Source organism: Mauremys reevesii, linkage group 5 (assembly GCF_016161935.1).
Source record: "Mauremys reevesii isolate NIE-2019 linkage group 5, ASM1616193v1, whole genome shotgun sequence".
Taxonomy (NCBI): domain Eukaryota; kingdom Metazoa; phylum Chordata; order Testudines; family Geoemydidae; genus Mauremys; species Mauremys reevesii.
The window spans coordinates 15,504,627-15,522,826 of NC_052627.1; the positions used below are offsets into that span (position 1 = coordinate 15,504,627).

Sequence of the window (18,200 nt, forward strand, 5' to 3'; positions counted from 1 at the left end):
TATCTAGTTTGCAAATTAATTCCAGTTCTGCAGCTTCATGTTGGAGTCTGTTTTTGAAGTTTTTTTGGTTAAAGAATTGCCACTTTGAGGTCTGTTATTGAGTGACCAGAGAGATTGAAGTTCTCTCCTACTGGTTTTTGAATGTTATGATTCCTGATGTCAGATTTGTGTCCATTTATTCTTTGGCCAAACCGGACAGTCTCTAAGCAAATGTACATGGCAAAGGGGCATTGCTGGCACATGATGGCATATATCACATTGGTAGATGTGCAGGTGAACAAGCCCCGGATGGTGTGGCTGATGTGGTTAGGTCCTATAATGGTGTCCCTTGAATAGATATATGGACAGAGTTGGCACCGGGGTTTGTTGCAGGGTTTGGTTCCTGGGTGAATGTTTTTGTTGTGTGGTGTGTAGTTGCTGCTGAGTATTTGCTTCAGGTTGGGGGGCTGTCTGTAAGCAAGGACTGGCCTGTCTCCCAAGGTCTGTGAGAGTGAGGGATCGTCCTTCAGGATAGGTTGTAGATCCTTGTTGATGCGCTGGAGAGGTTTTAGTTGGGGGCTGTAGGTGACTGTTAGTGGTGTTATGTTACTTTCTTCTGCCTCACCACCTCCACAACATGATACAGTTCTGCAGTGACCTAGAATCCTACTTTCGACGTCTCCGACTCAAGGAATATTTCTAACGCACTACTGAACAGCACATTAACACACAGGAAGCCTCCTATCAACACTACAAAAAGAAGGATTCTGCATGGACTCCTCCGGAAGGTCAAAACAACAGACTGGACTTCTACATAGAGCGCTTCCGTCAATGTGCACGAGCTGAAATTGTGGAAAAGCAGCATCACTTGCTCCATAACCTCAGCTGTGCAGAACACAATGCCATCCACAGCCTCAGAAACAACTCTGACATCATAATAAAAAAGGCTGACAAAGGAGGTGCTGTCGTCATCATGAATACATCTGAATATGAACGAGAGGCTGCTAGACAACTCTCTGACACCACATTCTACAGGCAATTACCCTCTGACCCCACTAAGGGGAACCAAAAAACTATACCATCTGCTCAAGAAACTCCCTAAAGAAGCACAGGAACAAATCTACACTGACACACCCCTAGAGCCCCGACCAGGGGTATTCTACCTGCTACCCAAGATCCATAAACCTGGGAATCGTGGACACCCCATCACCTCAGACATTGGCACCCTGACAGCAGGATTGTCTGGCTATGTAGACTCTCTCCTCAGGCCCTACGCTACCAGCACTCCCAGCTGTCTTCGAGACACCACTGACTTTCTGAGGAAACTACAATCTTCTGATGATCTTCCAGAAAACACCATCCTAGCCACTATGGATGTAGAAGCTCTTTACACGAACATTCCACACAAAGATGGACTACAAGCCATCAGGAATAGCATCCCCGATACCATCACAGCAAACCTGGTGGCTGGACTTTGAGACTTTGTCCTCACCCACAGCTATTTCAGATTTGGGGACAATTTATACCTTCAACTCAGCGGGACTACTACGAGTACCCGCATGGCATCTCAGTATGCCAACATTTTTATGGCAGACTTAGAACAACGCTTCCTCAGCTCTCGTCCCCTAACTTCCCGACTCTACTTGCACTACATTGATGACATCTTCATCATCTGGACCCATGGGAAGGAGGCCCTTTAGGAATCCCACCAAGATTTCAACAATTTCCACCCTACCATCAACCTCGGCCTGGACCAGTCCACACAAGAGAGACACTTCCTAGACACTACAGTGCTAATGAGCGATGGTCACATAAAAACCATCCTATAATGGAAACCTACTGACCGCTATACTTACCTACATTACCACATCACAGGATCCATTGCCTACAGCCAAGCTCTAAGATACAACTGCATTTGCTCAGCTCCCTCAGACAAACACCTACAAAATCTCTATCAAGCGTTCTTAAAACTGCAATACCCACCTGCTGAAGTGAAGAAACAGATTGACAGAGCCAGAAGGGTACCGAAAAATCACCTATTACAAGGCAGGCCCAACAAAGAAAGTAACACAATGCCACTAGCCGTCACCTACAGCCCCCAACTAAAACCTCTCCAGCGCATCATCAAGGATCTACCTCTACCCTCTATCCCCACCTCGCCTCAGACTATGGCTACTGCCAGTCTCGATCTATCCCCCGTTCCTTGGGGCAGACTGCAGTGTAAGTGCCACTCATCTCCGGCAAGGGGGGGTCTGCTGCCTACCCTTGGGCTGCCCCTCTGCAACCCCAGTAGCCTTTCTGGCCTTTAACAAGGCCTGCAGCCTGCGGGGTTTCCAGGTTGGAGCTCCCCAGCTCCTCTTGCCTTCCCCCAGCCCTGCTCCACTCTAGGTATCTTTCTCAGCTCCCAGGCAGCCAGGCCCTTCTCCCTCAAGAGCTATAGGGAGAGTCCTTGCTCCTGGCCCACAGCCCTTTTATAAGGGCCTGCTGGGCCCTAATTGGAGCATGGCTCCAGCTAAGGCTGCTTCCCCAATCAGCCTTTCCCCAGCTGCAACCCTCCCCAGAGCCATTTTTAACCCCTCCGGGCACGAGCGGGATGACCACCCTGCTACAGCCTCCAAAAATGCTATACTGAGATTTTTGTGGTGAAAGAGTTTTCACAGCTTCTGGGTCATTTTAAAGCTATAAATTACTTGGCTGTTATGGAAAGTTGATTTGTTGTTGGTGGTCTTTTTAAGTCCCTGCTTGCAATAGAGAATGAAGTGCTCTTGTCGGTGGCAGAGGAAAGCCAGGAGTGCTGGCTAGAGAGACAAGGTGGGTGAGGTAATATCTTTTATTGGACTAACTTCTGTGGGTGAGAGAGACAAGCTTTCCAGCTTACACAGAGCTCTTCTTGAGGTCTGCCTGGGTGTTGAATATTCGGTCAACGTACCCCTAAAAAAGTCAGCCAAAAATGTGACTGTTCATCCATTTACCATTATATGATTTTTTAGAATTTCAGGTAGGGTTGCCAATTATGGTTGGATGTATTCCTGGAGGTTTCATCACATGACATAATATTTAATTGAATATTAATTTTTAATTCCTGGGGACTCCAGGACAATCCTGGAGGGTTGGCACCCCTAATCTCTGGTATAAGCATCGTAAGAGTCACTCCAGAAACTGTTTACAATTGAGCGTAGGGTGTGCTACCATGAGCCGTTCAATTGGCTTCGGAGCTATTGTTAGCTGGGCATTGATTTCAAGGGGAATACTCATGGAAGTTAGCTTGACCCCTAGCAGCCTGTGGCCTGCAGTAACAGCTTTTGAAACCCTTCTGGCAGACTAAGACAGCACACTGTGTGAGTTCAGGCACCAGCCCCTGCCCCTCCTGTGAGAAAAATCAGAGTCAAATGCAAAAACTATAACAGGGAGTTAACAGATATAGCTGCAAAAAGGTGCCCAGTGCTCTGCATTCCCTTCTTGCCCGAGGGAGTTCAATTCTCCAATCTCACATGCTGGCAGGCTAGGAACTATGGAGTTGATGATAAATAAACCAACCACGGCCAGGAGGAAACTGGGAAAAGCAGAGCTAAGATCATACTTCCCACACAAGATGATCAGACCAGTCTAACTATGTCTAGGGTAACCAGATGTCCCAATTTTGGCTTTTTCTTATATAGGCTCCTATTACCCCCGACCCCCTCTCCTGATTTTTCACACTTGCTGTCTGTGCACCCTAACTATGTCCCAGGTGGTGGATAGAGCTGTGTGCTGCAGATGTTCTGCCTCTGTTAGGTGACAATTCATCTGAAGTGGCAGAATTCTTGATGCTCGAGTAGGCACATGGTTGACAACTCGGGTGGGCCACACTGTATCTCCAATTCATTTATAACCGTCTTTGTGATAAATCTGCGGGGGAGTGATAATCTAGGTTAGAAATTTGTGGGGGCAGGAGGCTTGTACACCCTTAGCAAAACCTACACAACTACATTGAAAAAATAATTGTGCTGCAAAGTGTAATCTGTAGCAATTCTTTCCTTGTCCTCTGAAGGGTAGATGTCTTTCCAGTAGGAGGAGTCCTTTGACTATCAGCATGTCTTCCATGGATCGCTCTGGCAGATCGCAAGGGAACCAGACTGGATTGAAAATGCTATGGAAGAGGCTGCATGTATGTTGTTTTAACTTCGTTAACACTAGCAACAAAGGTATGAAATACGGAGAAAAGATCCCTAAAATGTCCCTTGTGGGAGGCTAGTTAAATCTTATTTCCCAGCTACCGTAATATCCATAAACACACTGTAGCATAATGAGTTTCAGAAATGACATACAGACAGGCTGGCTCCCAGTAGAAGCTTTAGAAATAAGCCAAGACCTGCAATATTGGCAGTCACCTTAAATGAAACACTGCAATGTTAAAGAGAGGTATATTTTCTAGGGAAGTGGGGGGCTTTCAACCTAAACGAAGCTCAGGTGACTTTGTATTGGAAAAGCCAAGATCACAGGCTGGAAGAAACTATGTTTAACTAAGGCCAAGATGATCTCCACTAGTTACATCAGCAAAGGAGACCTCTGCAGCTGCAGAAGGATTCAGCCAAAGGAGAGCCAGAACAACAGCACAGAGGGTCAAACACGTAGGCAGGACAGTTCTAGCCTCTGTGTATCTGGTTCCTTTCCCCCTAGATCCTAGGAATGTGCACGCTTAGGTGGTTTTGCCCAGTTCCCAGCTCCTTCCCCATTAACGGTCTTGAAGTCTTTAAACCACGATTTGAGGACTTCAGCAGCTCAGACACAGGTCAGGGGTTTGTTACAGGAGTGGGTGGGTGAGATTCTGTGGCCTGCATTGTGCAGGAGGTCAGACTAGATGATCATAATGGTCCCTTCTGACCATAAAGTCTACGACTCAATAGACTCTAAAGTTGCACCTCTGTGAGTGTGCTGGACTGTAGTGAATATAGGGGAGTTAGAGAAATGGCCGCCTTCCCCCCACCCCCCAATTTTTTTTTTATAGGGTGGTGTGGGGTTGGGGAGAGGAGGACTGGTCTCAAGGATCTGTGCAGTTCCAATGCTTGAAGTGTCCTTCATTGTTTGTCAAGCCAATTTTAAATTCAGCTTCTGCCTAACAACCACTTGAGAGAGAGAAATCTCTTACTTACCACCTTTTCCATGGGGTGAGCTGAAAGAATTTGACAGCCATTTATTAAACCTCTTGCTACCTTTGTGAGGTGCCAATGGTTCATATGGGTATTCCTGTCTATGTACAGAAAAACTGAAATAGAGCGAGATTGTTTTATATCAGAGTGACTTGTGATCCAGGATGTTTGCTTGAGACACCTGAAAGGGAGCCCATCTTCAGAAAGTGCTGACCACCCACCCCTGGAAATCAGACCCCTTAAGGAGTCTCAGTTTGCGCACCCAAAATCACTAGTCTCTTTTAAAAACCTAGGCCTGTATGTCTTGCCCAAGGCAGCACAGCCAATCTAGTGGCAGAGATAGGACAAAAAGCCAGGGCAAACTATATTTTCTAAGCTACTGGGCTGCATTTTTAAATAATCAAATATTTGTAAGGAAATATATAAAGGTACATGGAAAAAAACAGCTTTTCAAATAAGACTAAATGAAATACAATAAGATTTAAATGATGTAATAGGCTTTGTGCTGTAGGGATGAATTTCATTACATAGCTTTATCGCAAATCAGAATAGATGGGAGGCAGTTGTATTTTCTCTGGGAAAATAAAACCCATGAAATGCCTTAATGTGTACTGTTAATCCAGAAGGTTTCCTTTCTTTTTTGTAATTACAGACATCATAAATCCCTCATCCTTCCTGGTAAAACAATACTAGCTGTAAAGTTAAGTATGAATGCACTAATGTTAAGCCAATCATTATTTATTAAATCCCATTGTCTTGAGGATGAAGTTTAATCCATCCTCCAGAAAGAACGTGCCCTTGTATACCATTTTTGTATTTATTTTTCTTAGGAGAAAGGTGAATTTGTTGAGGTACAGCTGCAGCCTGTGGCAGAGAATAGCAGCTTGTCTTTAATTACTGTCCCATGCCAAGGAAAACACCCCAAGAAAAGGGGTTTTAACTTAATTTCAGGAGGAACTGCTGTTTGCTTTCCAGTTCAGTAAAACCTTGTTATTAAAGCTGAATGTCTTTTCTACTGAATGTTTGTTAGGAAGTCTTAAGTGACATGTTTTTCGGGGGGGAAGGAGGGGAAAGCCCCTCCCCAAACATATTACACTATGCTTCCTCCATTGTTAGAACCAGGACTTTTGATTCTTGGTTATTTTACATATTTTTTTCTTTTCTGGAAGACCAACTGGGAAGTTCAGAAGATGTACAGTACTGATCCTTGTCATCACAGATCTGATCGTCTGTCACTCACTGAAGGTTTGTGCTCTTCTTTTCAACTCCGTTTCAGACATATTTTTATACCAGTCTCTGCACTAGTCCATCAAATTAGATTATCCCCCACAGAGCCTAGCAGAAATAGAGGTGGGTTCAGAAACGGGTTTTTAATAATGAACAGTACAGAGCGGGTAGATGGGGGGGGGGTGTTTCTATCCACCCTTTCTCATAAATCAAGAACAAGGAGACATTGGGATGAAACTGGAAAATGGCAAATTCAGAAGTGATCAAACGAAACCCACAATTATCCTGTGGAACAAGGGCTTTGTTATGTCTGTAATTACAAAAAATGGTATTGTTGAGGCCAGGAGTGTAGCCGGATTCAGAAAAGGATTGGACAGTTCTGTGGATAACAAGGATATCTAGAGTGATAATAGTAAGCATCAAAAAGCTGAGTGTTTGGTAGATCCTTATCCTCCTAGGCATGAGCCAACCTCTAACTACTGCGGGTAAGGAGGATACTTTCCTTGGGGACAGGTTATGCTATAATTGCCTACTGCAGGGCTTCTTGTACCTTCCTCTGAAGCAGCTGGTGCTGGCCCCTATCTGAGTCAGGATGCTAGAATTGATGGATTTTAAGTCTGATCCAGTGTGGCAATCCCTGTGTCAGTACTGGAGTATTTTTGAACCAGGCCTGAGGTATTTGTTCTAGATGCAAATCAAGACAGCTAAGAGCTTGATCTTGAAAGACGCTGTAAACTCCATGGGGTGTGAAGGTACTCAGCACTTCTCAGGATCAGGCCCCTTCTGCTGTACGTGTGTGTAATCTTGACCCCAATTTTCAAATGTGGACATCTAAATTAGGCCACCAAATTTCTGATCTGGCCACTCAAATCAATCTTTAGCTGCCTAAAATGGGTGTTTTGAGTGTCTAATTGCAAAACTGGGTGCCCTAACTTAGGCACGTAAATTTGAAGATGGGGCCTCTAAATATGTATACATGTCAAAAACACAAATTCGCATGCATGAGATTTTATAGTGGGGTGTGACAAAGCTTTTGTTCCTACGGGATGACTCTGTTAGTCAGGAGTACTTAGACCTCTGAAACATGTGGATGTGAGGGATTTAACCTTTAGGAGATGAAGTGGTTTCCAGGTGGAAGCAGATGGAGAATTAGTCAATGTTTGTTCGTGTTTTGAAGATGCGCAGCATTGGAGATGGTGAACTTTCTGGGGCAGGGCCTCTCTGTTCTTTGTACAATGGGGCCCTGACCTTTACTTGGGGTCTTTGGGTGCTACCCAGATAGAAATAATAAATAATAACTCTGTATAGGTTATATTACTTTGGTCCCTCACAAGCTCGTTATTAATAATGCAATCTCAAAGCTCATTTTAACCTTGGCAGCCTGAGATTTACTTTGAAATTGAGCTAGATGTTTTCCTTTGAACATTTATTCAAAATAAAAATGAAACAATATTAAATTCCACAACTTCCATTTCATATCATAATTAGGGATGGAAAAAATACATAGATAGGTGAGGTTTTACGAAGCCTATGGAAAATTCAGAAACAGTATAGAGGCGCTCGCCAAAGACTTCAGGTTTATTTTTAAATCCACATTTTTTTTTTGCAAAGGAAAAATATTCTTCTTTTCAATCCCTGAACTGATAAATTTCAAAAAGCTTTTAAATGATGGAATTTGAGCTCTTCTATCACTGACCGAGCAGCTTCTTTTGAATAGACTCATTATTAATGCAAATTACTGTAACAGCAGCTTTAGACTTTATAAAAATTGTAACAGCCTTTGCAAAATAACTCTCCTGTTGACATTATATTTGGTGTATGTTTTTTGGGGGGGTTGATGTGATGGGACCGGAATTGTTTTGACACTGAGAAGGGGGGGGGGAGAGTGAGTGTGTGTGTGTGTGTGTGTAATAACCAGCGTGAATCTATGCTCTATTGCTGAATTAAGTCTGAACCTTTAGTAAGGTCTGGAATAGTTCAGTGAAGAAAGTTTCCTGTCCAAGGACTCAGACCCCCTGTATCACCCAACTGGAACCTTCAGCTTTTCCTGCCTGCTGACCTTTAGATTCCCAGTAAGGTGCTTCCATGGCCAACCCCCAACTTCCCTATTCCCCACCATAACCCTCCCCTCTTTATCCCTTCTCACAAGCCCCACTTAAAGGTAATTTGTAGGACCTAATTGTGCAAGGCACCCATGCACAACATTTAAAGTCAAGGCACAAAGGCAGTGTACAGCTGGGCCCTGCAACCCTAAGTGTGATTCATAGCAGGAGCATAGACGTTTACATGGGATGGGCATGAACTAGGGAGAGGCTTTGGAGGATTCCTTTAGCTGGAGAAAGGTTGCTTTGGCCTTGTTGGACAGGTAGGTGGGTGGGACTTCCATAGGTAGCCTAGATAAATGAGAGACACAATGCACTAGGAAGGGCTGGATGCACCAAAACATGCAGATTATTTGACCCTTCACCCAAGCTGCTGTATTTTTTTGTTTTCACAACTTGAAAAAGAAGCCAATGGCCTTTCCAAAGGAGCTTGAATCCGGCAACAAATTGACCCTCTTCTCCCAGGTGGGCAATGGTTCAGAGTCTTGCCACTTTACAGCTGCTTAACAGTCAGCGACTGCAAAATGTGTTGTGGACCCTGTTGGGAGAAAGATGTGAAGATGAGAGAGAGTGGTGCAGGACCGGATACACAGGGCAACACGGCAGAAATGGAAAGGAGAAATGGGATAGAAAGCAGAGAGAAAACAAAATCTGGGAAGGAAAAGAGGGAGGAGGTGAGGGAACAGAAGAGAAAAAGAGAGACTGATGCTAACAAGGAAAACAAAGCAACAGAAATAGGAAAAACATATAAGAAAAGATAGGCAACAAAATAGAAGAGACAAAATACATAGAGGTATTAAAAAACCCAGGAAAACAAAAAGCAGAAGGAAAGTGAGAAAAATATTAGAAATAAACAGTAGAGGTAAAAGCACAAAGACAAACTAAAACATTTAGATCCTGGAATGCTACTGCTGTTGTTATTGCTGTATTTTATTTTAATAGTCTTCCAACATTATTTTCATTCCCATATAATACAGTAATTAAGGGCCTAATCTTGCTTGGGTTGAAGTCAGCAGAAGTCCATGGAATGCCACTGGGAGAAGTGAAGAATTCCACATGCAGCTGAAATCACAGTGGTGTGTGTAACATTTATGTAGGTGGCAGGTAACAAGCTGAGTAGGAACGTGTGCAGGAGAGTTAACGCCCACAAAGTGGCAAGCAGTGAGCTAGTTTCCGTAACGAGTGATTACTTTTCATCCCGCACTTGTCTCCTTCCAGGGAGATGCAAAAGAGGCTAATGGCCCAGAAGGAGACAACTTAAAGTTTCTGTTTGTTGTTATTGGCATTACACTGATCTAGCTACCTCCCCTCCCCCAAAACTGGGGCCCCATTGTGCAAAGCGCTGTACACGCTCATCGTGAGAGAGTCTCTGTCCCCAAAAGCTTACAATCCAGATAGCTAAGGGGTTGGATGGGAAACAGAGGCACAGAGAGTTGAAGCAACATGGCCAAGTCATACTGCAAGGCAGTGGCAGAGCAAGGAATAGAATTCAAGTTTCCTGACTCCCAGTCCAGTGTGCTCTTCGCCAGCTCATACTGCATCCTGAAGCTTTTCCTTTTTTTCCATAGCTGAAAGAGACTCAATGAGGTTTCAAGAGTACTGTTCCCTCCCTCTTCCCATCTTCTGAGGAGCCTAAACCGAGAACTAGAATTTTCTGCAGCAATAATTCAAAAGAAGCCATCCATCCATTGTAGCAGGATGGTTACATGGCAAGAAAATGCTCCTCCTAGGCCTCCTTTATACCCTGGAGATAAACCTTTGTTTATGGCCTTCATTCCAACTAAGGCTAATGGACTATGAGGACAACAAGCAACCTGAAATTTGTCACATAGTTATTGACCCCTTGCATGTTCACTAGATGTAAAAATGAAACCGTGCAACAGAAAATTGTGGGTCTGGTGTTATGAGTTTATTAAAGCAATGAATAGTGGGTCCGATCCTCTTCAGACTCTCACCAGTTTTAACACCAGTGACTCACCGCTGATTTCAATGCAATCGTTCCTGATTTTCACTTGTGTAAGTGACAGGAGACTTGGGGCCAACCGTTCTTTCCCTTAATTATTTCAACTAGATTTTAAATGAATGCAAAACATTTGTTTTGTTGATGTTTAAATGTATGTACTGGTGGTATTCATTATTCCTCTCTCTGCGTCTATCTTTATAATTAACACCTCCCACTGTTAACTAATGAGCAATAGCCTGATAAAGCAGCACAAAACTCATCATGCAAATTGATATTTGCAATTTGTATCCAGGCCATGCTTACATTTTTGTTTCTGCAGTTACTTTATGAATTGTAGTATGATGACTTATGGAATTCATATAGTATCAAAAAAGGTTTGCTCTGCATCTCTGGGCCGGTTTCTATTAGTAAATGATCTATTTTTTAGACCAGATTGGATTAAGACAAAGGGTGATCAGAGTTGTTGGCATGATCACATCTTATTAGCACAAAGATTTTATTTAAAGTGAGTAGGAGAAAAAGACTTCAGCAGCAGGGTAGGTAGAACTGAACAAATCACTGTTCTCAGTTCTGATACACTGGGGTGTACATGAAGTCATTCTATTGAACTGAATGCAATAGAATTACTGCACATTTACACCAGTATTCTTAAGATCGGATTCTCACTCTATTTATAATATATTGTTACGCATAATATACACGTATATGACCAAAACTGACTAGTGATTTTGGGTGCTCAACTTGAAACACTGTAAAGGGGCCTGATTTGCAGAAAGTGCTGAAGAATCTGTCTCCTGTCAGTTGTCTCAAATTGTTTGTTCAAGGCACCCAAAATTACTAGTACCTCTTGGGGGTGGGTGGCAGAGGCAGGGATCCTCTGGAAAAAAACGTATTGTATGATTGTATAATTAAAGACTATAGCATGGTGCACACAGACAAAGGGGCTGAATTAAGGTTGTATCAGCAACCTTAATTCTGGCATTTCCTAACTTTTGAGTGCTTGACTTTGCAACCTTAACATTCCTTTAACGTTACTTTTTGGATGTAATATATATATAATACCAACAGCACAATATATTCCTTACATTACTCTAGTAACTTAAGCAGAGCCTCCCTTCACAGACACAAACTGTGAATACTTTAAACAATAAGCAAAGCAAGAACAAACCAAGATTATTAAGACACATAGATTCCACTTCAGAGTGGTAAATATTTACCATTGATATTGGTTGATTAATTCTAGCCTATCGTTCTTTGCTTGGCTGTCTGACCTGAATAAAACCACCAAGAAGTGAATGCCTAAATGCTCTTCATGAAGGTAGTTCCTAAACAAAAATGTGTTTACTGTAACCCTCTTAAAATAAATGATGCCAAATGGAATCTCTATTAATGAGTCAGGTGGCTGGTTTGCTGGCCATTACGTGCCAACATTTTAACCAATCAGAAGCCAGTGGAAGGTTATATATTGTGTGTGGCAAAACTCACATTGCCTTCAATGGGAGGGGGATTGAGTCCCACTGCATTCTTTACTATGAGAAACTGCAAAATGCTGCAGTGTAATGGTCAGAACTGACATAACTGTACATTAAAAAATTACTTTTTTTTCCTTTCATATATAGATAGATAGATAGATATAAATATAGTCTTCTTGCAAAACCAACAGCATGGCCACAAAAATACATTGTAATTAAACCAAATCCATTCACTTTTAAGAGGCAATTTTCAGGTAATTAGGGAGCAGGAGAAATTCATTCCACAAAAAAATGAATGGGAAAAGCAGATACCCAAACACAGCACTGAAAGTTAAGGTTCAATATTTATTAAAAATAAATTTGTTGTTAATGTAGTTTTGTTTTAAGCAAATTTGTTTTTGTTTCCTGTGGGCTAGATTTGGCCATGAAAGGGAATAAGGGGGTGGGGGAACCAGAACATTCCTCATCTCAGTGGGCCCAGTTGTGGAGCACAGTACTACTCAACCTGAGTAAGGGGATCAGACTCTGGCCCCGAATGATTAAATCTACATCAGTCATTTATTTGGGATAATTGAAATAAAGTCATTGGAATTCAACACTGGCACAGGATCAGCACCTCCTGCTTTGATAATAAATATCTAGAATTTGCCCTGACATTTATTTTCTGTAAGTACCAGCGGGAGACCATTATTCTCTGACAACATTCTGTTCCATTGACATTATCCCTTAAATATATTTAAAGATGACAGTGCTGTAGATTTCTCAGGAGAGGGTGAAAAACTAACGATTGTTCCCTTCATATCAGAAGTGAAACCTCAGTAAAAGGAAAAGCCACTTTAGATGTAGGCTCTGTTGCGCCAGTGAACATGTAGTACAGTTTTATTATTTATTGAGCACAGGAGAGTGGCCTTGGTCTTGTACAAAGGAGACAGTCCCTGACCCCAGGAGTAAGTGAAAACTCCCATCTTGGAATCCGATCCATATGGGCAGACCTAGGTGTGTGTATGGAGCCCTTCCGAATCCATGTCCTGAATGTTAAAACAAGGGGTAGTGGGTAATTAATATTACAATTAAAAGTATATGAATATAAATATGAAGTATTTGTGTTACAGTAGCACCTAGGGGCTCTAGGCAAGACTGGGGTCACATTGTGCCAAGCCCTGTACAAACATCCTAAGAGCCAGTGCCTGTCCCAACAAACTTACAATTGAAATGGACAAAGGAGAGGAGGACAGAGTGAGGGAAAGTGATTGTTCAGGGTCACACAGCTGGTCAGTCTCTTGTCTCCTAGTCCAGTGCCTTAGCTACTGGACTATGCTGCCGCACCATAAGAGCTCGGATTTTGTTGGTTTAAATGCTGGAGTTTTCTGCAGGATGCCACAAAACACTGGGGGCTGCTTGCTTTGGGCCAGATCCTGTTTTCTCGGCAGGCGGTAGCAAAACTCTCTTTGACTTCGGTGGGACCAGGCTCCAGCCCGTGTTCCTGGTTCTCAGTGGGCGCTGCTGGAGCACAGGGGGAGCTTGCTCCCTTCCCGGCCCTGTGGCACTGGTTTGGACAGACAAAAGGCGAGCGTGTAAACTCCTGCGGAATGAATAAGGGGATCAGGTTGCTCGCTCGCTCACGTGACTCTCTGCCAGTTCCTTGAGTCCCTGGGTCCATTTTCACGCGGAGAGGGGAGGAGCGTCTCGGGCTCCCAGCTCCAGGTTGATTTTGTCATTTTCTGCAGGCACGTTGCTTTGGGCTCCCGCGGTTGCCTCCTTGCAGGTTCTTTTTGTCTTTGCAAAGGCAACTTGCTGATTCCCCCTCCCCCCCCGCCTTGCCTTCCCTTCCCGCTCACCCCTCTCTCCTCCGAGACAACGTTGCAGAAAGAGCTTTGCACGGATCTGCTGAGCTGGGGGGGATAATACACTGCAAGGCAATTGTGGGGACGGTGCCACCCCCCCTACCAGCAGCGCTGTTTAATTCTTCTGCTTTTTTTAGCCCTCGCCTGCACTGGGATCAGCCCCGAGAGGCAGGCTAAGGTGGTGTCTTTGCAGGAGCACGGGGCTGGGCACAGAACTGCAGCACCGGAGAAAGTTTCCCGGGAGGGAGCCTGGCCGAGTGGATCTTGTTTGCCCGCGGGGCTGCTGGTGGGGCAGGGGGCTGCACAGCAGAGCCCCCCCCCCCGATTCCTGCCCCTCTGCGCGGAGCTGGGCGTAGTGCTGGTGTCCAGTGAACTTGAAAAGCGGCTTTGCAGGCAGACCTGCCGCGGTGGGTTTCTGCTGCGGCGCTCGGAGGTGGAGGGGTCTCGGGCCGGCCCCAGGGAAGTTTGCAGCGGGATGAACCGGTGACGGGACAACTTTGGGGACCACGCTGCTGATGGGCTCGTGTGAGCAGCTGCTAAGCTAAGGACACGCGTGTCTCCCTTTCCACGCGCGGGGGGCGCGTTTGTGCTACTGGACTCTTGTTACTCACGGGGGGGGGATTGTAAAACCACTTTGATCCCCTCCCCTTCTAATCTAACTCAACCGCAGCGAAGGTCTGCAATTGTGCTGAGCTGTGGAGTCTGCTGCAGGAGGGGTTTTGCAGGGGGCTGCTTGGGTGCCCGGCTCCAGAATCGGCTTCGCCTCTCGCAATGGATTACCTGGAAGCGTGGCTCCGGATTGCGCTCCTCTGCGCTGGATTTGCCGTATTGCCCCAGCAGCAGGCGGAGGGTGAGTAAGAAGCGCACCCTTGGTGTAGAGTTAGAGGGCGGGTTTTGCGCCTTAGGCATTTTCCCCGCTGAAGATGGCTCTGATCCGGGTTAATTCCCACCCGGTGTGACTGTCCCCGCGTTGGCACAATGTCATGCAGTGTAGTTGCTTGCAGACTCCCACACGGCATAATTCAGCCGGCGCTCCCAGGGAGGGGCCCGGGGTTGGGAAAGCCAGGAAGGCAGAACGGATTGCAGCAAGCAGCCCCCTCTGCAAGCAAACCGCCCACCCCCGAGCGTGGCTGGGGAGCGAATCCGAGTTGACCTGGGAGATTTGGGGAGCGGAAAGGCGGCAGGCGGGTGTGTGTGTGTGTGTCAGGAGCGCAATGCGAGCAGGACCCCGGGGTGTGGTTGTGTAGAAAGCCCCTTGCTCCCCGCCCGGTTCTCCCGCGGGCCGCCTGCTCTGCAGCCCGCAGTCCCCACGCGCGGGCCCTCGGGGGTGCAGGGCGGCGGGGTGGCTTTGCGCTCTGCGCCCAGCCCCGGGGAGCGCTCGCCCGGCTGCAGTCGGGGAGAACCAGAGCCCGGGACCCGCCCCCCTGCTCCTGTGCCCGGGGTCCTGCAGCAGCAGCAGCCCCTGTTGCAGGCGGCAGGACGAGGCGTGGGGCTTGGCAGCGCGCGCGCTGGGGTCCGAAGCAGCTGGTGCCCCCGGTGAAACTTCTCCGCCTCGCGCCTCTTTCCCACTGGGGGTGGGTGGGCACATGCGTGGGTGGGGGCCTTGCTGCTGCTTGCTGGTCTGCGACACCCCCCCCCCCACTTCCAGGCCTCTGCCTGTCTTACACACATGTGGGGTGTGATGCCCCCAACACATGCCTGTGCCCTGGCTCGCTCTCCCTCCAACAGCAGCCAGGCCAATAAAAGACATCACCTCACTGGTTCTCACCCAGGGGTCCCGTACCCCTGGGGGCACGCGGGCACGCAAAGGTCTTCTGAGGGGTACATCAGCTCCCCTAGATATTTGCCCAGATTTGCAACGGGCTCCATTAAAAGCACTAGCGAAGTCAGTACAAACTAAAATTTCATACAGACAATGACTTGTTTATACTGCTCTGTACACCATACGCTGAAATGTAAGTACGAGATTGATATTCCAGTTGATTTATTCGATAATTACATGGTAAAAATGAGAACGTAGGCACATTTTCAGTGACAGTGTGCTGTGACACTTCTGTGTTTTCATGTCTGTTTTTGTAAACACATTTTTACCTGAGGTAAAACTCGGGGGTACAAATCAGACTCCTAAAAGGGGTGCAGGAGTTTGGAAAAGTTGAGAGCCACTGCCTTACTGCACCCACCCTGTCTCCCTTGCACAATAGGGGCAGGCTTGCACTGGCAGGCAGGACTGCAGTGGTGGGGGAGAGATTTTTTCCAAAGCATCTCAATGCCTGGGGAGCACATCTCCCCGGAGCGGGGCGCCTACGTTGCTATGGTGCTTTTGCACGTCCCATCCTCCCTGACCAAACAGGGCCTTTACATCTCTGTGATTGAGCTGGCACTTTTGTTCTCAACCCCTCTTCAGCAACGCTTCAATTACCCTCTGAGCTGCAATGTCTTATCCTTGCTCTTGGCCCAGGAATAAATCATAATAATGAATAACAACAAGGTGAAGAAAATCCACTAGCTATTTCTCAGTTACTGAAAAATGGGTGGGGGAAATGTCAGGTCCAGGTGGGTTTCACACCGTGTGCAGTGTGTGTTATTACTGCTGACGGCAGCCGGAACTTACATGACTTCTTGCTGGTGGATTTTATACTGGTTTCTAAAGGGAATGTGCTGTATAGAAGGCTAGGTTCCCTGTTTTCTGCCCTGTCTGCTGGTTAAGATTCTTCCCTTCCTCCCTGCTCTGCCTTCTTCAGTGTGGAAGTGGAATGGAGGGGTTGCCAGCAGCCAGTATCTGGCAGTGCAGTCATACTCCATAGCTGCTTTTCTCCATGCTACATGCCACTTTGCATAGTATTACTGCCATTTTGCATCTTTCCATGCCACGCAATGGAGGAGAAACAGGTGACCCTACGCATGTGAAATTTAGAAGTTCCTTTAGGAACCACAACTCTGACTTTCATTAACATTTAAACCATAGTGATTCATTAACTTAAGCTTTATTGAACTTAATACGCTCAAGGTTCTTAGTCAATAACAATAAGTGATCTCAGTCAATAGGTAAAATCTCCCAAAGTCACTTAGGAGCCTATGTTCCATTGAAAGTCCCTGAGACTCAGTTTCCTTAGGCACTTTGGAAAATGTGACCTGCCAGCAATAGTTATCTTTGTCAATAACAGCGACTTTTTACTAGTTAATAATAGGTGTGGGTGTGTTAGTTGAGGAGCAGCATTGTCAGGTGTGACATCAGATAACCCAAATTGTGTGTGTGTGAAATTACGAGTGAAGCACCCACCTTTTCTACAACAACAATCTTGATGGAGCGCAATATAAACATCCCTGAGTTTAGGGGACCCAACACAAAAGTGACGATGAGTTTAGGTCCCACCAACCAAGGTGGATCAATATGTGAATGAGAATGTATTGCTTCAGGTGCAGGGAGACACTTTCCTTTCATCTGTGTTGGGTTTAGCAGAAGATCATTCATTTGAAAGGCCATTGGGTAACTTGGAAATGCAGGCACAGCTCCTGTAAACCTGAATGAAAAATACATTATACACACACATTATATAGTATCAGTAGAGCCCTGCAAATCCGTGGATATCTGCTTTATATCCATGGATCATTTTTGCAGGTTGCGGATGGATGCGGATCCAAATTTTATATCTGGAGTGCTGCAAATTTGTGGGTGTCTGCGGATTGACTGAAGATACAAATTTTGTATCTGCGTGGGGCTCTAAGTATCAGGGCGCACTCTCAGTGACTGTCTTGAGGACAGGCCAGTTCAGTAGTAGGAAAGTTGGCAAAAATGTAGCTAGAATATCTTTGAAAATCTATGTATATCAAATCATATGCAGTATGGGATGAACACAAGTGTTTGAAGAGGACTGTCTTCCATTACAGTTTGTGAGCAGGTGAAATATACCTTTGCTTTAGTTAGGAGGGAATCAGATTTCATGTGTTTTCCTTTGCAGGCATTAAGAGGCATGTCTGCTGCTGCTGAGGAGCCAGTGTGGTCAGGTGAATAGAATATAGGACTGAACATCAGGAGAGGTAGATTCTAAGCCCTCCACTGCCCTGTTGTGTAATCTTGGGCAAATCAGAGTGGATTTTAAGGGTTGAAGTTGTCATCAGTGGGCTTCTCAATTTTTAAAACTAAATTAAACTAAGACAAACACAAATGTAAAGTGCAAAGGGAGTAATGACTTTACAAGTGTAAAGAGCAAGGGAGTAATCACGTGCAGGAAAGTCTCTCTTTCTCAGTGGTGAGTGCTTATAACAAAACCATTATAAACGGACAAACTGGAAAAACTCCCTGGGTCTGGCTGCCTGTGACAATAATGCCCCTTTTCACCATAGTGGCTATGTAAAAGGGCCGTACAGAAGGTGCAAATGGAATCTTGTAACTTGAACGTATTGCCAGAGTGATGTAAAGAGGTCTGAGTGGAACTGCAAATCAAATCTAGTGTCTTGACCTTTAATCCAGTCCTGTGTCCTCT

General features: G+C 45.4%; 1 protein-coding gene and 2 long non-coding RNA genes across 4 annotated transcripts in view; 2 read left to right on the forward strand and 1 right to left on the reverse strand.

Annotated features, from left to right (window-relative positions):
• Positions 1-2,551: 2,551 nt before the first annotated feature.
• Positions 2,552-11,176, forward strand: LOC120406270. Of its 2 annotated transcripts, none has more exons than XR_005599192.1 (4): positions 2,552-2,790; positions 4,010-4,163; positions 6,278-6,353; positions 10,006-11,176. It is a non-coding gene; the product is annotated as an uncharacterized LOC120406270 (long non-coding RNA). The 2 variants fall into 2 exon arrangements; XR_005599193.1 differs by having other exon boundaries at positions 4,010-4,126.
• A 2,377-nt stretch (positions 11,177-13,553) lies between these two features.
• The window catches only part of FRAS1 (Fraser extracellular matrix complex subunit 1), a 320,933-nt gene continuing 316,286 nt past the window's right edge, over positions 13,554-18,200 (forward strand). Inside the window, exon 1 of the mRNA XM_039540816.1 lies at positions 13,554-14,566. Coding sequence (XP_039396750.1) covers positions 14,488-14,566 — 79 coding nt within the window. The 5' untranslated portion in view covers positions 13,554-14,487. The remainder of the gene's footprint in view (positions 14,567-18,200) is intronic.
• Positions 17,144-18,200, reverse strand: part of LOC120406269 — a 70,624-nt gene continuing 69,567 nt past the window's right edge. Inside the window, exon 3 of the long non-coding RNA XR_005599188.1 lies at positions 17,144-17,237. This is a non-coding gene — a long non-coding RNA (uncharacterized LOC120406269). The remainder of the gene's footprint in view (positions 17,238-18,200) is intronic.